The sequence below is a fragment of the Cygnus olor genome, chromosome 6, assembly GCF_009769625.2.
Source record: "Cygnus olor isolate bCygOlo1 chromosome 6, bCygOlo1.pri.v2, whole genome shotgun sequence".
Lineage (NCBI taxonomy): Eukaryota > Metazoa > Chordata > Aves > Anseriformes > Anatidae > Cygnus > Cygnus olor.
In genome coordinates this window covers 29,084,779-29,107,214 of record NC_049174.1, presented here as the reverse complement: position 1 = coordinate 29,107,214, position 22,436 = coordinate 29,084,779, and the positions used below count along the sequence as shown (strand labels likewise).

Below are 22,436 nucleotides of genomic sequence, written 5' to 3'. Positions count from 1 at the left end.
AATGATGTTCCAGCAGATAAATCCACTACATTCAACTGAAGATAAGATTACCTGTTGCTGAAAGCCCTTACAGACTTACTCCAAGGTACCTCCTGTCCCCCTGCAGCTCTGCTTTAAGTCCAACAACTTACAGACTAGCCCAGCCCAACAGAGTCACTTACACATGGTCTAAAAAGCGTTATGACACATTTAGTTGTGGACTTCACAGCTGGATCCCATGAGCTATTAAATGCTGCAGGCCACTGTCCCCACAAAGCTTCCCCTCGGGTCTGTTTCAGTATCGAACAATCTCTGGTAAGCCATTTGTTTGTATGAATAAAACACATTGCATTCGCCAAGTGTCTTATCTGCTTCAAATCCCCGTACTGAAGAGGAACAACTTAAATAACAAGGTTGGAAGTCTGCCACCATGAAGGCTATGGAAGTTTGTTTAGGTTTTTCTGGAAGCAAGAAATAAGAGCTCCGGATATAGGATATTCCTCATCTTCTACCCCAGCAAGCATTAGCAACTCCTTTCCACCCACTCTGTCATCTTCTGATGCCTACCACTACTTCCAGAGCTATAATTTGACTTGATGTTTCTGTTTAAATTCCAAACATCCTCAAGAGACAAAAGAGAGGAAATGAAGGGGAAGCTCATCCTTTCTTCAGGACTGCTTTTCTAAAGCATCTATAGGTCCTGCTCAACCCAATCAATTTCCTGGCTACATTCAAAAGATGAAGTATATTTTTTGGTTGTAAATCTTAAGAAACAAAAAGTGCCACTTGTTCTACAAGCAAAATATTAAGAACCTGGAACACATTTGCAGCAAATTAAAGGAAAGAACAGTCTTGCTGCAATTTGTATGGGTTAATAAGCAGCACTGTAAACAAGACAAAACATAGGGGCTGCACGAGGGTAAAAGAAATTGCTAAAAGGACCAGTAATTTAAGGCTTTGTAAACAGCAAGCACTGTGGACAGAACTGCATACTACCTAGCATTGAAACAGTAAATAAATACATTTTCTACCAGCAGCAATCACCCTTAGAAAGTCTTATCATTCTCCAATAAAACTGTGTGAGTGAGGTGGTTGCTCTCTTCTGGCAGCACTTGACTCAACCGTTAGGACGATACCATCATATTATTTCAGAAGACAGATGTAAGGCCTGAAGCAACACCTTTCGATAATAGGCAAAATCCCCTGAATTAAAAGAGTGCAAAAGTGTACCTAGCAACGTAGCAGGAAATACTATCTCCTGCATGTTTCATTTGCAAGCAAAACTGTATTTGTTTCATACTACCCAAATGTTATGATCCTTCCTAAAATACAAGTAATGCAGAAGTCAATCCATTTTAAGCTCTTCCCTAGCAATAACCTTCTGCTGTCCAAATCTTGCACTAAGTTATACACTGTCTTGTCAATGTGACTGGCAGAATCTGGAGGGAACATTGAGTTCTTTAGGTGTCAAAAAGGGTAGGATTTGAAGACATTGGGATTATGTGTTTCCTGAAACATAAATATGACCTTCAGATTCTTTGTTACTTCTGACAACACTGAGGCAGTCTGGCCTTCGGAATCTAGGGTAAGTTTTCTTTAAATAAAGAAACATCATTCTACTTGTGAAATGAAAAAAATAATTTTGAATTGTTGAGACATAACAAACGCGTAGTAACATTTTTGGTCAATTTTCAGAGTGGAATCACACACTCAATATATCTCCATGGTCCTGTACACAACATATTTCAGAAGTTGCGTAAATTACATCATAATCTTCCTTATTTTTGAATTTGCTGTGTCATTCTTTTTGAACACTTGAATTCCAAAGCATAATTAAGTCTCTCATCCTGACAGTTGCAAATAAAATCTTCATGATATGAAAGGAATGTGAATCAAAATGTAGACAGTTTGAAATGATAACTGCAAGAAGTGTGAACTCTTCTGCTTGCCCATAAAATGCATTAACTCAGACACCCAAATGGAGTACTTTAAATGTCAACCATGTCAACCATTTACTACTGATCAAGCTTACCTCAGACTGATTTGTTTTGGTACCACCGCTAGATTAAACAACGAATAAAGAAGTGACTCTGCTCAGGATTTGATGAGACCCAGAATGAGGAGCTAAAACCCTCCGTGACTGTCAGGTAATTTCTCTCTCTGCGCAGAAACTGAAGTCTGAGTCTGTCTGCATCATGATCATTGCAATACAGCACAGAGATGAGATACCCAAGCAAGTTTTAACTTATCTAGCCTTGGCACCCCTAAGTACCAGTGATGCTGTTGCAGACTTCTCAGCACAGATGTAATTTCCCTTCCTTCCTGGAAACCAGAAATTTTAGGAATAAAATTTGTGTCAGAAAACATGGAAATTGCCAGCTACCCCATAGTTCAATACAAAACATTTTTATTGGACTCATCACAATGCAGATCATTCCAAGCTGAATCAGAGAGACAGAAAGGTGAAAGGTTTCAAGAAAAAAAATGTTTCTTTAAATGTCATATAGTTCATCATCTCACCTGATATAACCTCTGAAAATGAGGGTTTGGGATTTTGCTGGGCTTAAACAGGTCCTCAAAAGTTTCTCCATCATCATCTTCATAAACCAAATTCATAGAATCAATCAAAGAGTCGACTGCAGATAACTGATCCGCTGAGGCAGCGATTGCATACAAAGAAAGATTAAATACACTTGCAGATAAATGCATTTCTTGAAACAATTTACAGATGAAGATTCACTTCATAATGGGAGACTCTGACCAAATCATTAAGTGTCACAGAATACACTGCATATACAGATGTGCCAAAAATGAATATGGGTAGTGGACACAGAGATAAAAACCCTGCTTTGTTTACAGACTACAACGTAAAGTCAAAGAGTTTTTTTTGTTGTTGTTATTTAAGACCTCATTTATTGCTGTCTTCCTGCTTCCATTTGTCTTCAAGATGTTTTTATTTGCAACAGAAGGTTTACAGGCCACTTAGAAAATGAGAAGAACAGTTGATTTGATAAACTAAACTGATTAAAATAAATTTTAAAAGTTAGGATTGCGAAATAACTCAGTTCACAATAGTCAACTATTGTTTTGGTAAAAACAAGTTTCAGATTTGTTCTCAAACTGCTAGTTATAGGTAAGAAAACACAAACTATTTCAGAAACAACCCAGCACACTTTATATACCCTGAATGTGCAGATAGATCACAACAAATTAAAGAATTTGGAGTGGATTTCAAACTATATTCATTTATGCTCATTACTGTGAAAATTCACTTAACAGTGAATCAAGCTTTATATGGCTGCATGTTCTATGGCTCTCCAAATACACCATCCCTTGAACCTGGACACCATTAAGTGCGTGCTTCAAAAAAACATCACACCACATAAAATACACTTCAGCCTTTTTGTCTTTGTACATTACATCAATAGGCCACAACACAAGTGGCTGCAGAACCAGCTTGTTTGGAGCTGTTTCCTCTATTCTAATCCTAGCTAACTCATCACATATTGCAAATCCCATACAGTTTGGCCATCTCTTAGAAATGAGTTCAAAGATCAAGGGTTATGGAGGACTAACTCTCAGATGTGTGACTTAAAATCAGATAAAATCTGAGCCAGAAGACATTCAACAAGACAGTTTTAAAGGACTGCCTGCAAACCCCTCAAGTCTGCTCAGCCTGCAACTAAACTGCTGAAGTTTCGTCACAGGCTTCATGCTTCAAGATGACATCGCCGTAACTTATTTCTATAGGGCTGGTTTTTTTCTAAACCCAAATACTGACAAGGCGTATGTTTTCATTGGAAGGCCAAATATCCTAGTTATTTTAGAATGTCTTAAAATAATAGCAATGAGGTACTTTGTCAAGTTGCCCGGGAAAGGACTATCTTACCTGTAGGAGTGAATTTTTTATTGTTTTTCAGGGATGAAAACACATATTGTCTTACATCTTCCGTGTACGGTAATTGCACATAGATGAGACACTGAGCAAAATGAAAGTAAGAAAAAAAAAATCAAGAAAGAAGCAACTGAGCCTAAAGAAATATGAAGTATCCCCAGGTGCCCTATCAGGGCAATATAAACAATAAAAATTAAAAGATCTAATATCAGCGCATATCAAAGTAATTCCGTAAAATATTTATAAAGCAACACTGTTTTAAGTAGTATAAAACAAAAGATGATTTAAGAATACAGCGATGGCTACACTTATTTTTCTATAGGCTGAATGAAGACCTCTGAGGTCATCAAATCCTTTTTCTTATGTAGATTTCCATCCAGCCACACTTTGAACATCCCATACCTTGGAGCTCTGGGAGGTTTTATCACTGCTTACTGCACTTCGAAGTCATTTTTTTCCTAACATTCTCATGCTAATTTTCTCTTTATTCAAATACCTCCTCCAGTTCATACCACCCTAAATAATTCCTTTCCATCCTTTATGTTTATAACCTTCAAAAGCCTGAAGACTTATGTCCACCCCCACCTTAGTCATTGCTTAGCCATGCTATATATATTCAGCTCTTTCAATAGTGTCTCGTAAGAAAGATCGGTGGAAACATGCAGCAAAAAATCTTACAAACTATGTTACTTTTGGGTCCCAGAACTTTTAAAGAAATTATTTCAATTGTGATTGTGGGTTACTTTTTTTAAGAAAAGGACTAAAAGTTTTGTACATCTTTTTAAATAACCTTTTCAAGTAAATGAATATACTATTATCTTCCTGACTCTCCATATGAATTTAATCAGTAGCTCTAAATGCTGTTAGCTCCTTCCCTCATTCCCTGTTGACTCAGAAACCTAATGACAACAATGTAATTGGATGTGCCTGAAATGCCAGTTATAAATTCAAATTTTGCACTACCAAGCACCCCGGAGGTAATTCTGCAGTTAAAGACAATGAAAGAATCTACCACAATTTTGGACTGTACTCCGAAAGGTAGTTAGTAATACAGACAAGTTATCATTGTTTTCTTGCTAAGTACCTTTCTTAGATGCCAACAGACTCAGATTTCCAGGATTACAAAATTAAATAATTTATATTTTAATAATAATAATTTAAATCTCTAATATAGAGGACAGTATAATTATTTACTAACTCCTTGTCCTAAGACTTAGTATTATTTCATAAAATTACTACAACAATCACATTGGTTTTCTCTGGTATTACACAACACCGCCAATTCGTATCGTTCAATTATGATCATTTATTAATTAGCATTTGCAAAGTAACAATAAGGAGGCTCTCTAAACAAGGAAAAAGTGAAAAATTACCTCATATGCATCCTTAATATATGGAAAAGCCACGCCAATTTGTGGGTTACATCTTCTATCATAAACATAACGCACTATAGCTACTACTTTCAACTCATCCAATGCATGAACAAGGGCAGAAAAAGCAACTGCTGCATTCTGTAAAGAAAATAAATCTGTAGTCATGCAAGTTCTCATTAGTCTGCTGAAATACACCTTCCACAGCGAATTCAACAGCACTGACTTAGTCAAAATTACTTGCCATTTCAGCTATAAATGATGCAAGCATTTTCATGTTCAAGAAAAAAAATAAAAAGTTCAAATCCCAACATAGTAGCTTGTCCATTGAAAGTTAAGGATAAACTTTAGATCCTGCACATACCATCTTTTCCGCTAGGTGTGAAAAACTCAGAAATTTTATGAGACAGAGAGAAAGGACAAGCAGTCAGACCCTTAAAGGGCAGGCATCTCAGCTCTCCAGTGAAGCTTTTACTTCTTATGTTTAAAATAATTTGGAGGTGTGGTCTAAACAATAGGTACAGGGTACACTCTTGGTCTATATGAAAATGGATTTAAGTACCAATTCCAGGTTCCCCATGTCCTTGCACAAATATCCTTATTTACCAGTTTATCATTGTCCATGACATACGACATTCATGTGGGGTCTAATCCAAAGTCTTTTTATGTTAATGGGTAATGGAACAACACTGTAAACTGCATTAAGAATCTTTCTGTTTCATTAACATGGAAAGAAGGAATAACCTCAAGCACCACTACTATTCTTTTATGGTCCATGGTAAATTGCTTTCAGCGCTAAACTTGAATTCACCTTACCTCATCATCTTTCGCTGCAAAGACCTTGAGAACCTGGTTTCCCATGTAACAGTGCCTCTGAATCTACAGATTCAAATGGTCAGGGGTTAGCTTGATCTAAAACAAACGTTGTTAATGTACCTGGACCAATTAAATTATTAAACAACCAAAGCATTAATCAAATGAGAAGCCACAAACTTTAATTACTGTGCATATAAGCTGAAGCCCTATATGTGTTTCATAACTCCATTTATCACTCAATATGAATACTCAGTCATATTCTGCGGGACATTCCCTTGTCTGTCCCACTGATGGGCAGGAATGAAAGACTACGGTACTTGCAGCTATTACGAGTCTGAATACCACTGCAATAATTCAACAGTCAGTGTGAAAAGCTACAGTAGTTAACAGAACACCTAAACTTAACCGACACTATGCTGTGTCTATATTATCAAATTTTGCTAGCAAAAATAAATGAAAAAGGAACTGAAGAAAGTCACATCCTTACTTAATAAAGCTACTTCAACAGCAACAGGTAGTATGTACAGCTGTGCTAGCAAAGTACTTCTGCTAGCAGAGTTTAGTCACTGTCCTTGGAGGTTTAAGGAAAGGTTGGACCTCGTGCTTAGGGACATGGTTTAGTGGGTGACATTGGTAGTAGGGTGATGGTTGGACCAGATGATCTTGGAGGTCTTTTCCAACCTTAATGATTCTATGGCTGACAAAAAAAAAAAGTTTCATTAATGGGCACTGCTCCAACAGCTGGAGCTGCAGAGGCTGAGACACACCCAGAGAATCACTACAACAGCAGAAAAGGGGGTTGGAACTGGATGGTCTTTAAGGTCCCTTCTAAGCCAAGCCATTCTATGACTATGAAAAGATGTCACAAAAGACTGCACATTACTAAGAACACTACTTAAAATGACCTTTCTTTGTTAAAGAAAATCTCTTCAAATTACACCAACTCCAAACTACCTGGAGTTTCATTATGTAGCAAATTACCATAATGCTGCTGAAGTCAGTGACAACTTACACCTGAGCAGATCACTTTTATGTATTACAGAACAATTCTTGAACTCAAATTACTCTACCTGCAATTATTCTTTGCTCTTCTGTCTTAAAAAGCTGAGGCATTTTATGCTCAGTATAAATACCCATATATGTGCATCACTGCACCTTTTCTGTTTGCCAGAGAAATGGATCCTTTGTAATATTTTCAAGTATTATTTCTTGATTTACACAGCATTGCTTATAAATTAAAAATCAAAGTTTAAGCGGCCTCTGATCTTTTTTCCTGAGGGATATGAATAACTAAGAAAATAATACGAGGTGGTTCTACTCCTTTAATTATGCATTTGGAGCTGCTCCAGTTTCTCCAGTTAAATCATCTTTTCTCCAAAGTTTAAAAAAAAAATAAAACCAAGCATACATTTGGATAGTGTTAGTATTATGACTCCAAACAATAAAGTTCAGGAGCCAAAACATAAGGAAAGCACACAACTTGAAAATTCTAGTTGTATATTCTCCTGATATCATTATCTGTACAAAGTAATTTTAATCCTGGCATCACACCTCAATAACTTCATTCCACTGAGGTATTTGCAACCACTATTAGGCTTAATTACTCCCACTCCCAGTTAGAGGACCAGAGCACACACTGTTTAAGATGTAGTTCCATTCCTGTTTGTTATGAAATCTGGACAGGAGAAGCACATCATAAAAATTGTCGAAAGCAATATTTTGTGCATTGAAAAATACAAAAACGATTTCTTAATTGTTTAAGGCATATTTACGTGGATCAAAACATTATTCCTACACTAAATTATATACAGGCAATCTGGAAGTGTTACCAAACTCCCGACCAATGGTGGAAAAACATGCAAATGAAAAGACTGCTCACTTACAGGAGCACGACACTTCTCATCTGCTTTCAACTCAGTTTCTCTTTTCAATAAAAGTCAGACTTCAAGTTGAAATAGGAGGCAAGCCTCCAGCTGAGAAAGCACCACACACAGTGAAACAGATCTTAAAGAATGAAATGAAGACAATGAGACTCAGCTGTAAACTAATAAAATGTGAAAAGATAAAAAACAAAACAAAAACCACCTGTCTCATTAAAACCCTGAGTTCAGACAAAGTTTCGTATGTTAGACCCAGTTCCTGGTACAGGGTTTAGCAACCCCTGACATCTCTCTGCCCTGGCCAATTCAGGGCATATAAACTCAAGCATGATGTGTTTCCTTGATCAATTATTTTCAATACATAAGTTACTGTGTTACTTCAATTTAAATCCTGAATGTCCTCAAGGAGCAGTAAGGTTACAGGTCTCATTTAGGCTGGCTTCTAATTTTAAGTAATCAAATGTAACTTCCTAACTCCTCGGGCAATAATATGCTTTAGATCATCACACTGCAATCGTTAAACAACATATCTAGCAATACACAGGGTTATCTGTGCCACTTGCACTGTAGAGAAGAAATATGTTTAGTTAAAAAAATATATTTAGTTAAAATATATTAGGGAGTTATCTTATACAGATACTTCCTATTTCATCAGCACCTTTCCTTCCTGGCAAAGGTAATGATTCCTCAGCCTTTTATCAAGCATTCTATTTTGTAGAGGCAGTGAGACATTTCAAAGAAGAGCAGGAGGCCTGGGAGCCTTTAGAACAGAGGGCGGAGTTACCCTATGATTTTGTTTAAGCTTCGGGTGGTGAACTTTACTCTAAGATGGAGTAAAGTTTCAGTCACCCTGTGCAACGTCCTGGAAAAGAAAGAGTGGAGGCAGCTTACAATTTCTAGAAATTACTCGCACTCACATTTCTGTATTTTCTCCTCATATATCCCATTTCAGGAAGGAGTTTTTTTTTTTAAGCCTCCAGGTAAAATGGATGACAAAATTAATGCCACAAGTACAGCTAAGTGCATACATTCACAAAAAAATGTAGATTTCATTGGGATATGGAGAGTTTTTGAGCAATGCTATCTTCATCTAAGTTCTCTCTTATGTAGAGAGAATGTAGAACAGAGTTCTAGACTTAATTTTTGTTATAGTAGAACCAAAAGGAAAGGCACAGTTCATCAACTAATACTTATGGAAACAAAAATGAATGGAGTTAGCTCTCAAGCTTTCTTTAACATTTCTCTAACGCTGAGGAAGAGGTTTCTTCTGTTAGAAAGTAAAAAGAACACACTCATGGCTGGACAAGGCCCAAGAAGGTTTCTGCATAACCTGAACAGAAGAGAGACCACCTTCTGTTGCAGATTTGTCAACACTATTTAATTTACTCACATGAAATGAGACTACAGTACATCAGCAGCCACTTTGTAGAGATCTGAGATCAGTGGCTCTTGCTTTCCTTGAACACCTCATGTCCATATTTACTACTGTCTCTTCTTCACAAGACTACATACGTGTAAAGTCACTCCTGTCACACCTGACAGCAGATGCCCCATTCCCAGTACAATAAAACAACTTCAGCAAATTCACATGGAAGTCACATGTCTTTAACAACTCAGCAAGTTGAATGGAAATAAGTTTAGTAATGTACCTGAGAGGATCTGCTGAATCCCAAAACAGAAAAACATTTTGCTTCAGTTTTGTATTTCATTTGCTCTTCATCTTCTTTGGAAAAAGGAATGATATCACTCCCATAGCGAAACCCTGGAGAACAAGAGAGGAGCATCTGGTAAGCATATGGGCCTACCATTCTAACACTGAAATTAGCTCTCTGAATATTTTAACAAAGCACGCATGCCCTACAGCTACACTCCACACATTCAAATTACTTTCCCTGTTAACAAAAAAAGCACACACCCCACAGACACATTTTGTACTTTATGAACATCACTTGCACCCCCTGTACATCATTTTATGTAATATAACTGCCCTCATAGAGAGCAGGAAAGCAAATAAGGAAACTGAACATCTTGCCTAACAAAGTTATGCCCACAGAATAGATTTAAGCAAATAAACTACAACACTCTGCACAAGTGTAGTAGAAAAAGCATACCGCAAATTATGGAAAGGAAATGGCACCACAAGGGATTCATAGAACAAATGTGTTAACAGTGGAAGTGAGATACACCATCACACAAGGGAAAATCAAAACACCCTTGCATGGAAAAGCTGTCTTTCTATACATTTCCGTTTTACTTTTTTCTTCACCTTACATTGCAGGGATACGTGCATTAATTAGGCACCTGTTAGTTTTTTAGCTATCACCTGTTCCAGCTGCTTATTCCCCCACCCTAAGTTACACCCAGTAACATTATCACTTTATTACACTGTCACTGACTTATCTTCAGGTGAGGGAAGGAACAGAAGTAAATCCCTGGATGAAAAGCCTATATGCAAACAAATTTTCCTGGAAACTGAAAAGAAGCAGGCAGACCAAAAGATACTTTAGTATGTGTACTTCAAATGCAAAATATTGTCTAATTATGCCAATTCTCAAAATGCCCACAGAAGTCCATGAGGCATCATCTGCTTTTTACCTATAAAAAATATTACACCATTGACACAGAAATTCGTGGTCTCTTATTTACATGGGACTGTTCACCGCTTCTGTTTACTAGCATCCCACAGCCATTTACCAGCTGGGGCATTCAAGGACATCAGCAAAGAACAGTCACAAAGGCTTCGAAATATTCATTATTAAAAGTGGATTTTTTTTTTCTCTAGATTTACTAAAAGTTTTGAAATTATAAGTCAAAGAGCGCTAGCTTTTACCCATTATTTCTGTTTAAAGAAACAAAAAAATTGCACTGATGTTGGTACATTTTTATTTGCTATTACTATAAAACACCTCTGCTAAAGTGGAAAGAGGTTAAATAAAAACCACAGTATTTGTCTTCATTTTCCAATTTGTTTTATTCTTTAACAGCAATTTCTATACTGTTATCTGAATAGTTCTGCCCTTTATAGCTAATACGTTTGCCCTACTTGTGTGGGACTCAAAGAGTAAACTGGATAGAAAAAAAATCAGTAACAAAATATAGTCACAAGAAAAATACACATTTGATTAACTCCACTTTTAAAAAGTAGATTATTTCATAATGCTTCTGGGACCTTTAGTCTTCCCATGAACTTCATCTACTCAGCAAGAAACTCAAGGTTACAAAAGAAGTACTCTGCATACCACTGCTTCAAATCAGACCTCTCATGAAATTGAAAGGTAAGTTAATAATTTAAAGGTAAGGCTCTTCAACACTACTCCTTCCTTCAACGGTTTTCTCTCTCATCTGCAGAATATCTGGAACAGTTGCCTATCTGGAAACAAAAACAGTGCTATGAAAGTATTCATGTTACCAGTACAACTGAGATTTGAAGAGTAAAGGTAGCATGAATACTGACTACAGAATTGAGATGATCTTCCAGAGTACAGTTTAGTAAGGTGCAAGTCCCTTCCAAGTTCCACCTGGTGGGATTATTACTGCTGGTCCTATTAGTAGGAAAAATAAGAATTTTTAGAATATGCAAAGACTCATTATCTCTGTGTTCCAATGGCTTACAGAGTTTGCAGCCTAATATCACAGACTTCTAACTATACAACTAAAAAGCACTTAGATGATTTAAAAGAACAATCTATTATCTTTGGTTTGCCTCCCGGGTGCACATAAAGGAGCCATACCTTGAATAGTATCATCTTTCTGAACCTCTGTCTCATCGTCATCGTTCAAGCAGTAAACAGTTTCTTTTTGTACATCATCTTTTTTGAGGGTTTTAGCATCTACAACTGTCCACATTTTTTTCACCTTCTCTTCTGTAAGCTTTATATGAGAACGTAAAGGAATATTAACATTTCAGTTAGATACAGAGTGCTTACTACAACACAAAAAAAATTCTTAGACCAAGTGCTACATTATTTTGCCAGTAAGGGAGGAATAATTAGAGCCAAAAAATACATCCCTGACTGCTACCGCAGTGCTTTCAGCACACTGTTTTATCTGTATGAGAGCTGTCAAACATTAAGCTGTATCATACTGACTGCATTCTTGCCTTGGTTGTTTAATAAAGTCATGGCTAGGTCATTTGTGAAAGTCTTTTAGTCACAGGCTAACATGCAACTTGCTCGCTAGGTATTTTACTTCCTACACAAATACGCGTGTGCTTTTTACAAAGCATTAAGGTATATGTTAATGATAGAAGACGACTCACTCAATAAGTCCATTTGTCCAAGTTTTGCATCACATTACCATACTACAGCATAAAAGTGTTACTGCAACTTCCCCAAACAGCAGAAAAGATACAATCTGTATTACAGGACTGGGAAGGGAAAAAAGGAAAAATATATCTGCAATGAGCAAATGTTTCCTAACTACAGGGAAAGAAATACGCTTTCTTCTCTATTTAAGTGAAATTGATGGAGAAGTAAATGAATGAGAATAAAAATGGAGAACTGGGCAGAAAACAGAAAAAGACAGAATGGATTACGGCAGTAGACATTAGAAGTCTACTGCTAGCCCTCATCCAATTGCTATGTGACCTCATACTAGCCACTTGGTTCATGTTGCTCCTTCATAAGCTTCATTTATTTTGTGTGTGAACACCTTTGGGAAGGGACTCTGGATTTGTACATGTCTAGAAGAATATCCTGACCAAACATAGTATAAAAAGAAAGCTGGCGGCAGAGAGCTCTTTAAAGGCTACTACACCTATCTTTCAAAATCAAATATATGTCCGCTTCTAAATACATCTTAAAACCTTACAACGTTGGTCAGACTCCTAGTCTTGGATTTAAGTAACAAACCAACCAATCTCCATCTCACAACATTAATCAGTACTGCCACACTACACAGTTACCTAATAATTCTTCAGTTACTGAAATTTTGCACATTTTTTGTGCTTAAATACACTTCTTCCTAGCACTGTGTGAAGGAACCAAAAAAACTACAAGCGAAACAGATGACATATAAGCTCTGTCAAACAGTATAAAGCAAACAAGCTGAAAAAAAATAAACTTTTTTCAAGTCTGCAATAACAATAGATGTGACTTGGAACAATAGCTGGTAAAACTTACCTGTTTTACACACACACACACACACACAATTCCTCTCATGCCTAGGAGTTAAGAAATGTATATTAAGTCCCACTGAGCAGCAGACATTTCATTTATGCTGAATGGAAAGCTTCACAAAAGAGCAGGTTCATCAACTTAAACACCATTAAGCTTCACAGTGTAGACAGCAATTACTTCTATTTCTATACATCGTGAATTTTTGTTCTTTAACATATGTGTACAATGCGGTGCAGCTAAGAGTTGCTGTGGGAACCACAGTTTCAGATGCACTAACTTCTAAACACAAGATCTCTACCATTATTATTTTGGATGTTTAATGTCTCTTTCCTTAAAGGTTAAAAAAAAATTAAAATAAAAATGCAGCTGCACCTAACTGCTTGCTAAAGTACACTAAAACATACGATTTTAAGAACTTACTGATTTGTAGGCCACAATCTTTATGGACAAATTGGAACCAATAGTTAACTGGCAGGACCAAGCTGCAGGTCTTCTTTCTATTTTCTTAAACATTGAAAGACGCTCCAGGCTCTCTCTAAACGATGGAATCAAGAAAACAGAAATGAACTCTTTGGTGAACTGTAATAAAACATTGCAGACAATACACTCTCTTCAAGGAGATGCAGGAGCCCAATTGTTTCAACTTAAACTGCATGAAGCATTATAAAATAAACTGTGTGAATAATCTTGTCATTAACCATTGTCAGAAAAGAGAAAGAACAAAAGAGGTGGCACAGTAGATTATTCCCATCTTGAGCCTTTATGACGGTGTGACATTAGGGCTTTAAGACAGCACTATAGGTCTTGTGAGGAAACTACACAACTGCTTATTAAGCATTTTACATTTATCTGCGCTCACCCAATTAGGGCATGTAGTTAGCTGAACAACCTAAATTAGAAAAGGCTTCTCCAGGTGGTGAAATGTTTTCTGCAGTGGAGGTGAAGAAATAAAGAATCCAGTTTCAATTAACGTGATTTTGTTTGTGTGGTAATTAACTTTTGACTTTTTTTTTTTAATACAGTGCTAATGAACTCATTATTTCCAGAGCATTCAGTCAGAATGAAACAAGTTACTCTGAATATTTCTCGCCTAAACATCATATGTGCAAGTTCATAAAATAAAAAAAGGGAACTTCAATGAACTTATACCAAGAAGTGTTTATCCAATTGCTCAAATTTAAGCACTGTAGTCCAAAATTTAAAAGCTGGAAATAAAAGTGATTTATATTCTATTATAGTAAAATCAAACAGACTTAATTGTTGCACTCTAGAATAGCAAACTGTATTAGCTATTTTGCTATATAATTTCAGTGCAAAGTGCTCAAACAATGTCATTTTTATTGCATGACAAAGCAAAACAGCATTGACCTCACCTTTTTCACATCATGATAAAACCCAAAACATACATCTCATCATTGAAAGAGTTTGTCTAGCAGATATTAAGATCAGCTCTTAAAAACATTAGTAGAGAGTTCCACCTGCTCTTCTACTTTTCAACTTTCTTAGCATAAGCAGCGTTGTTTGGTTTGGTTTTGTTTTTTAAATTCTAATACAAACACTATGAAAGGAAAAAACACATTATATAATGACAAACATTAAATATCCCTTTTCTTTCCCCTGGAAGGAAGGAAGGGAGGGAAGAAAAAAATACTTTTTCTGACAACAGAAACATCAATATAAGAGTTTTAAAAAGAATTTGTGAGTACATTATTAAAATTACTGCAACACATGTTCAAGGAGGGATGTGAAAATCAAATACCTGAAAGTGACAAATGCTTAAAAAAGTCATCCAAGCTTAATTTATTAATTCTATCTTTTAATTTCTGTATTTATAGAAGAAAAACACTCCCTATTATGGAAGGCTATTCAGCCAATAGAACACTAGTAAATGCACACTAGTACTTTAAAAACATTTTTTTCCTCTGCTTTCCTTACACTTCCTCCAAAAAAATGAGGCGACAGAAGGAACTCTTGCTTGATAGCCAGAATATCAAACCCTAAAACAACACAAGAAAATTATCTTGCTTACTTTCCTTGCATGACTAATTTATTTGCATAAGACTGATTTTTTTTTTTTTTATACCAGCAGGAATAATTAATATAGGAAAACAGAGTGCACCTGAGCTAGTAAATTATCATGACAGCTTTGCAAGGCTGACTTCTTAAAGCTTGATAAGCAACTTAACTGCATCTGAAACCTCACATATTCTTAAACAACTAAAGCTTGAATCTATTAGCCAAATGCCTATTTAACCAAAGATTTTGGATTACCCCTCAAAGCATGGCACAAATACAGCTTACACACTAGCAGGAGCCTGCAATAAAAAAAAAAAAAGAAGGGGGTAAGCCACATCATAGCTTAATGCATATGGATTATTCTAAAGGATATACGGGCCCAGAAAGATACTGCTTCTCTAGACAATCTTTTGGTGCAATGACAAAACCTGCTTTTTACTACAGACTCAGGCTTCCCTGTAAAGTAGCATGACACTACTGCTCAAGCAACAGTTTAGTTGACTGCTGTTATACAAACCAGATCAGCTGGGCAGGGTGAGTGAAGGAAACTTCACAAAAAATGATTAATAACAAACAACAACCATGAAAACAGTTGTGGGAGCTTGACAAACGAGCAAGTTACAAGAAGTCTCAGACCAAGAAACAAAGGCTATCATTAAATGCAAATGCACCATATCACAAATTCCTTATTTATTTCAAAAACATGCTTTAAAAATCTCATTTATAGAAACCTTCCCTCAAAGATGCTCAAACATTGAAGATGAAGGAAAATCAGTTTTCTTCCTTAAATATAGATATGTAAGACAGAAATAATCTTCCACTGAAATCTGTAAGCTTTTCCACCTATTTTAGAGCTACATACAAAGCTGTTTGAAAGGGACTGAAGGTACCAAGTTATAAAATTCACTGACTTCAGTGAAACTGGAAGTGGCTATTTAATTCATTTAATCTTTTGGTGGAGAAAACAGAAAATAAGTTTAGAGCACGATAAAGAGGACTAACCAAGTTTACCTGTAAGTATAAATTTCTTCCAGCCCTCCTCCTTCATCCAAAGTATGCATCAATTTGGTCACCACATCAACTCCTTCCTTCTGCTGCCCAGTTAGCCCCTTTCTTGGGAAAGGGTTTTGCTGCAAATGAGAATGTATGCTGGCACTTGTATCTCCACCTCCATCATCATCATTCACTGGAAACGGCAGACTAAGAACACAAAGAGTAGTAATCAGAAAATTGATTACTCTAATTCAGACCAAAACTAACAAAACAAAAATTGCATCAAGATTCACATTTTCTATCTAGTTGCAGTCAGAAGTACAAAGAGCTGCATGGCTTGCAAAACACATGAATTAATACTTCAGGTCTACTTGGCTTTGATATTGTCTTGACTAGAGTGCTGCACCAATTCTGGGCATCATACTTCAGTAAAGATGTCTACCAAGAGGCAGGGATAAGAGAGTAAAGACAAGGCAGATCGAAAAACAAGATGTATTAAGAAATTGAACTGAAGAAAGCCCATAGAGAAGGGTGTCTGAGGACAATAGTCCTAAATATGAGAGACTGCTGCAGAAAGGAAAGAAACAATCTGATCAAAAGGATTTGGTTCATAACCGGAATTCATGGTATGTGTAATTCATATAAATACTTATAACAAGCACATTACATATTGGTACTCCTCCTTAGAAACAATATACCAAATGACCACCAGGTCCTTCAAGGTCATTATTAAAAAGAATAACTAGTTCCCTTTAAAATGGCATTCCGTATAACAGCTAAATCCATACTTACAAAAACTGAAGTGAAATTCCTGTTTTCTTCAAGTTAGCAACGATAATTTCCAGCTGATCCTCACTGACAGGACTATTAAGGTCTGTAAACAGTTCAATGTGTCTCTTCTCAAACTTCTTTCCTCTTAAAATACAAAAAGAACATTTACATATGTTGGAAATATTATCTAGAAGGCCTTTTATAATTCTTTGCTTACAAAAAATGAAACTATAATAATATATTTGTAACGACGACAAAAAAATACTAGGAAGAAGCTGCTCTTTCATTGTTCTAATCATTTAGGGTAAGTTTACATCTTTATATTATTCCCGCAGAACACTCCTCCCCACAAAACTGAGGACTCTTGCGCTATGACTTTGCAAATCACTAACTACTTCTAAGTGAGTGAATTCTACAAATTTTCAACAATTAAAGTACAATGCTAATAAAATACATTAGAGTGTTTATTGATTTTATTGGGTATTTCCTATGCAGCTGTGAATCTGTTCTTGTGAAAATGGAACAGGCTTGCTTAACTTACCCACAAGGTAACACAAGCAGTTGTTCCATAGGTATTCAAGGTTACACTGCTATAAATACCATCATTTTAATTTACGGCTCAACTTGAACTGTTAGATTGATATAGCTTTCCATGCAGATTAACTTTATTCATAAAAATACAAACTTGCATCACAAAGTATAGTCCTCTGCATTCACAATTAGATTATTTAATATTATTAGCAGTCTTCAATCTCTTTTTTAAGAGGAAGTAAGGTTCTCTTCCCTCCCCTGCACTCCTATTGGAACACTAGTCCGCTGATAGTTACAGTCACACTTCCAGTCTAAGTACATTTGCTGACAATTCTGTAACACTTGTTCTTGTTCCAACATTTTCCTACAGCTTAAACAATGTTTACCTCCCACATTTATCTTCTACATGCTGGGTATTTACAAACAGTCACATTATCTCCAACAGCCTTTATTTTGCTAGGCTGAATGCACCGTTCTGGTTTTGTTTTCTTTTTTCTTTGTAAGATTTGCCACCACCTCTATAAATTTGGTAGGCCTTTTCTGTGCTTTTTAACATCTGAATTACTGTTTTTTTTAAACACGTCACAAGAAAAGTAACACTATTTAAGTGAAGCATCAGTGCTGTGTATAGTGTCATTAGTTATCTCATGAATCTTACTGAAAAGTTCTCAATTGAATCAAAGTTTACAGATTACCCAGAGAAGCCAGATGTCTCCTGGGAATTCTTCAAGGACAGAATCATGTAGTGTGTTGTTTGGTTGGTTAATTTAAAACAAAACAAATTTTCCATATTTACACAATACTGTAATACAAGAAATCAGATCAACTCCGAAGTGCAAGTTCAGAATTCTGTAAAGGGCTTTACACTACATACTTACACGGTTTCCTTCTGAAGCAAGTCCATACACACAATAATTGCATCCAGAACTAAGCAAAATTAAGAAAAATCTCATTCAGAACATGAACCATGTCACAAAAGTGTTTCATCTATGAAACAATATTCTGCTTTCACCCTTCCCTCCCCCAGCACTGACAAACATGCATTTTAGGTAACAAGCAATGCTTTGAGCTCAGCAGTCTTCAAACATCTACCGTGCAAGAGGTTCCTATATGACCTGTCTGGTTTGCAATCTTGTCTCTTCCCCATTTATCTGATGAAACAGTAAAAAGACTGATTCAGGGCCCGAGTTTAACTGACTGTGAGGAGGCAAACCTGAACCCAATTTAAAGCACTAACTTCCAGTCTCCTACTTAGCTGAGTCAGTTCAAGTGCTCTTCAACAAAAGGATACAGTCTGCTTGTTGAGAGCCTGGTTGAATCACAGTTTGAATGTCTTCCAGCAAATCAAAATCTGGTAGCATTAGTGACCTATGTACAGTAATGTTTTGGTATTGATCTCCGCTGGCAAGGCCATTCCTAGTACCATCTGTGCCAAATAAAACTACAGCGACTTCATCTTTACTCTCAGCAAAAACCTGGAAGGAGAGAAAATACAATACAGATATAAAAACACAGGTAGATTCATATATATCTATTTTAGACAGACAGCAAGCTGAACTGATTTTAAAATAACAGCAAGTACAGTGGATTTACCTTTCAGTTTCATCCTACCAAAATGCAATCCTACAGGGAGATCACTAATTTAGATAAAATTAAACTAACAGACTGACATGAGCATGTCTGGGATAAAACAAGTAAAAATTGGTTGACTCATTTCTTGAGATGAGTCTTCACTGTGGTAAATCTTAAGAATGCTGAAATATTTTAGACAAACAGCTGTTTTTTTCCCCAACCTGAAAAAGAAGAGTGGCCAATTCAACTGCTGTATCTCACCCATAAAAATAGAGCTGAAAGAGCACTGTTAGCTCTACATGAAAAACGAGTAATTCTTGCTCATTTCTCATTTATTTCAATTATTAGTAAATGAGAAAAATAACTTCACGGATGTCATTGTTTCGTCTCCCTTTTTACCAGTTTTTTTTTTTTGGTTGGTTGGTTGGTTGGTTGTCCCCCCCCCCCTTTTTTTTTTTTTTTTACACCACTGCAAAGTCACAAATACCTGTCGCTGCACAAATTTTGTCATAACCTTCTTGGCTTGTTCAAGTGAAGACTCCTCGCCAGGACAAGAACTACTCATCGTAAAGCCTACATCCAGACACAGCACTATGGCCGCCTAGAAAGGAAACACAACACCAAATAAGAATGTAAGAGGGCCACTATAAGCATAGAGGGGTTAGTTCAGATCCTTGAATACACAAAACCTAAAAATGATCAAACTACTTCACTACTGGTTCCTTTTACAATAACTATTAACACGGCCCAATGGTGGAGGACAGAACCAATACAACTGCACTGAAATGCAAATCATTTAATCTTGTACCATGTTCCAGGTATCTCGGTGGAAAACACATAAAATCCTATCTTACACAATAATCTGTCAATAAGAGCAAATTCTATTCAACTCCATGAACACACAACAGATTCTAAAGGCTCTTCTACACCAGCAAATAAATCAGAGATGCTTCATTTGACTGTTACCAGCACAATACAGTACATCCACACAACACTATACAAACTTGCTTGATCTAATTCAAGAATACAAAAATGACTGCACTCCTAGGGTTTCCAGCAAGAGCCAGGACACTCATTGCTACTGGAGGTGTCTCTACAGTGAGCACCAGTGCCTGCAGCACACAGCGGTACTCTTAACGCATTAGAGGAACAAATTCCCATTTCAACTTAGGGGTTTAAATCCCACCAGCCGGCATACGTGTTTGCATTTCTGATCACTGCTTTAACTGAACTATATGCAACAATGCCTAAGTCTTCTCCTTAACTGATTTATAAACTAGCATACAAATAAAATCAAATCGCTTCTTGTGAGTTCTGTTGTTAAACATTTATTAATATTATCTGCAGTGTACTGTCCATTCAGCTAGCTTTGTTAATTTCCCCTAAAGTTTTAACAGACTCTACTTACCTTAAGCAATTTTACAGTCCAACTAAATGAAGCTACAAGAGGAATTCAGTAAAATTATGCCCTGCATCTCCAAAGATACTGACAACAGGCCAGTTCGTATCTGTTGTCACTGGTTAAACCATGGTTCTTTAAAAACACGCCAAAATCTTACCTAGTAGACAGCAAATAGCTTAAATTACACCACTTATACAAAATTATCATTTGCTGGAATACAGGAAATTTACATAGTACCTAGTATTTTAAAATAAGAAACTGGCTTCAAACAAAATGCATACAAATCTCTACGAAGTGAAGCTGCCAAAAAGGATGGGGACAATAAAGCAGAAAACTGAGAATCAAAAGGTATGAAGTGTATAGAGTGCTTTTGGAGAGGGGATGAATAGACACGAAAGATGGTACAGGTTGGCCTCACCTAGTTTGCATGGCCCCACAAGTACCTTTTAAACATTTAGCCCTGATTATTTATGCCCCCTAAAGGAATATATTTTTAAGATACTAACTTTGTAGGAACAGTTTGCCCAGTTTAACTGTTTAATACTTTGCATTAGCAGCTCTCAACGTATTTTACCTTTCTCCTTTTCCCAAAATATACCATGTACATCTCCTGTCGGTTTAATAAGCATTGCTTTAGCTCCCTTCACATACACTGCACAAGACAAGGGGAGGAAGGAAAGAAGGCTCAGCAGCAGGTCTCTACAAGTCATCTAGCAGGTTATACCTGTCTCAATACCCCATTGCTCACTCTGCCTTCACTGGGAGCTTGCCTGGGAGCCAGGAATGGCTGAGGCGGCCAGGTCTGCAGAGGCCAAGAGCAGAATAAGGGCAGTAACCGAGGCTACGCTGGCTTCTCCTAAGAGCCTTGTTACTGCTCACCTGGCTGCTTGAAGAATGACTCCATCAGCTTCAGTAACTGCACACACTCTGCTTGTTGCTGTCCTGCCTTAAGATACAGGTGAATTAACCCTGTTGTCCAAAGTGTAACATGCTTTTCACAGCTAGCAAGATGAAAGCAAAGAAGCCGAGCAGGTGCTGGTGAGCTACGGTTTTGCAGGAAAGGAAATGCTCAGGCACCAACCGCCAGCATGCTTTTCTGGCGGGCAGCGAACACCGAGCCCTGCCCCAATAGGGAATCCTTCTTCAGGAAGGGGACAGGGCCCTTGGACACATGAAATTTTCAGTAATCCTCCTCTATATGTCTCTTCATCTGTTATTTATCTGTCTCTGGGCATCTTATCTCTGAGCATCCCGGACTGCCATTTTCAGATGTAGGATACTAAGCTACCTTGGTAAGATGCTCAGGATGTACAACTGTAGGGCCACACTGATGCTAGCTCAGGTGTACCAGCCTGCTTCACTCAGGGTGAAAGTGACAGAAGCCCTCCTTTGCCTCCAACCTCTCAGCGCTACATCAGTTTTAGCACCACCGAGATACCAGGCTGCTGCTACAAGAGAGACCACGGCACAGCTTTCTCCAACAGATCTCTCACGCGTTCATAATACGGCAGAACCATCCCTGTTATTTCAGGAAGAGCACCGGCAGCTGCTACAGCCATATCTGCACTCCGAAGGCAGGAGCACCGCAGTCGCCCCAAATTAGCGTTGTACCGCCAGCAGCGGCCAAGCGGCAGCCGCAGTTTCAGAGGCGAGTGGCACAGCCCTGCCTCCTGTGCCGTAACACAGCGTCCTAGGGCTGCTGCCTCAAGGCGAGGCCAGGCAGACACCCGCAGGCACCCACCGAAAAGCCCGCAGGCAGCTCACAGGCACGGCCGCGCACCCCGGCTCCCTGCCCGCCCTCTCCGCTCCCCTCACCTTGCTGCGCGCCATCTTGTCCCGGCCGCTCCGCGCCGCGACCAGCGCCCGGCCCCCGGCAGCGCCACCCAGCTGCGGGCGGGGACCGGGACGGGGCTGAGGGGGCAGACGGCGCCGTGTGGCTCCGTCCCCGCAAGGGGCACACGAGGGGTCGTGGTCCTTTTCCTCCTCAGGAAATCCCCGGTGTCTCCCAAAATGTCCCCGTGGGGCTGGCCGCTGCGCGTAGCCGAGACCAAGCCGGCTTCGGGCCGCTGAGGAGAGGCGACGGCAGCGCGGGGC

General features: G+C 37.8%; 1 protein-coding gene across 4 annotated transcripts in view; it reads right to left on the bottom strand.

Annotated features, from left to right (window-relative positions):
- The window catches only part of XRCC5 (X-ray repair cross complementing 5), a 49,486-nt gene that overhangs the window by 24,003 nt on the left and 3,047 nt on the right, over positions 1–22,436 (bottom strand). For 2 of the 4 annotated variants that reach the window (XM_040561876.1, XM_040561875.1), the window contains exons 2-13: positions 19,428–19,541; positions 18,660–18,843; positions 18,247–18,295; positions 16,859–16,981; positions 16,085–16,273; positions 13,478–13,592; positions 11,672–11,810; positions 9,590–9,702; positions 6,061–6,123; positions 5,248–5,385; positions 3,869–3,959; positions 2,500–2,633 (exon numbers count right to left, since the gene is read on the bottom strand). In XM_040561876.1, the coding sequence (XP_040417810.1) occupies positions 2,500–2,633; positions 3,869–3,959; positions 5,248–5,385; positions 6,061–6,123; positions 9,590–9,702; positions 11,672–11,810; positions 13,478–13,592; positions 16,085–16,273; positions 16,859–16,981; positions 18,247–18,295; positions 18,660–18,843; positions 19,428–19,541 (1,452 nt within the window). Of the gene's footprint in view, positions 1–2,499; positions 2,634–3,868; positions 3,960–5,247; positions 5,386–6,060; positions 6,124–9,589; positions 9,703–11,671; positions 11,811–13,477; positions 13,593–16,084; positions 16,274–16,858; positions 16,982–18,246; positions 18,296–18,659; positions 18,844–19,427; positions 19,542–21,221; positions 21,271–22,157; positions 22,392–22,436 lie in introns of those variants that run through there. The other 2 variants (XM_040561874.1, XM_040561877.1) reach the window with 2 other exon arrangements.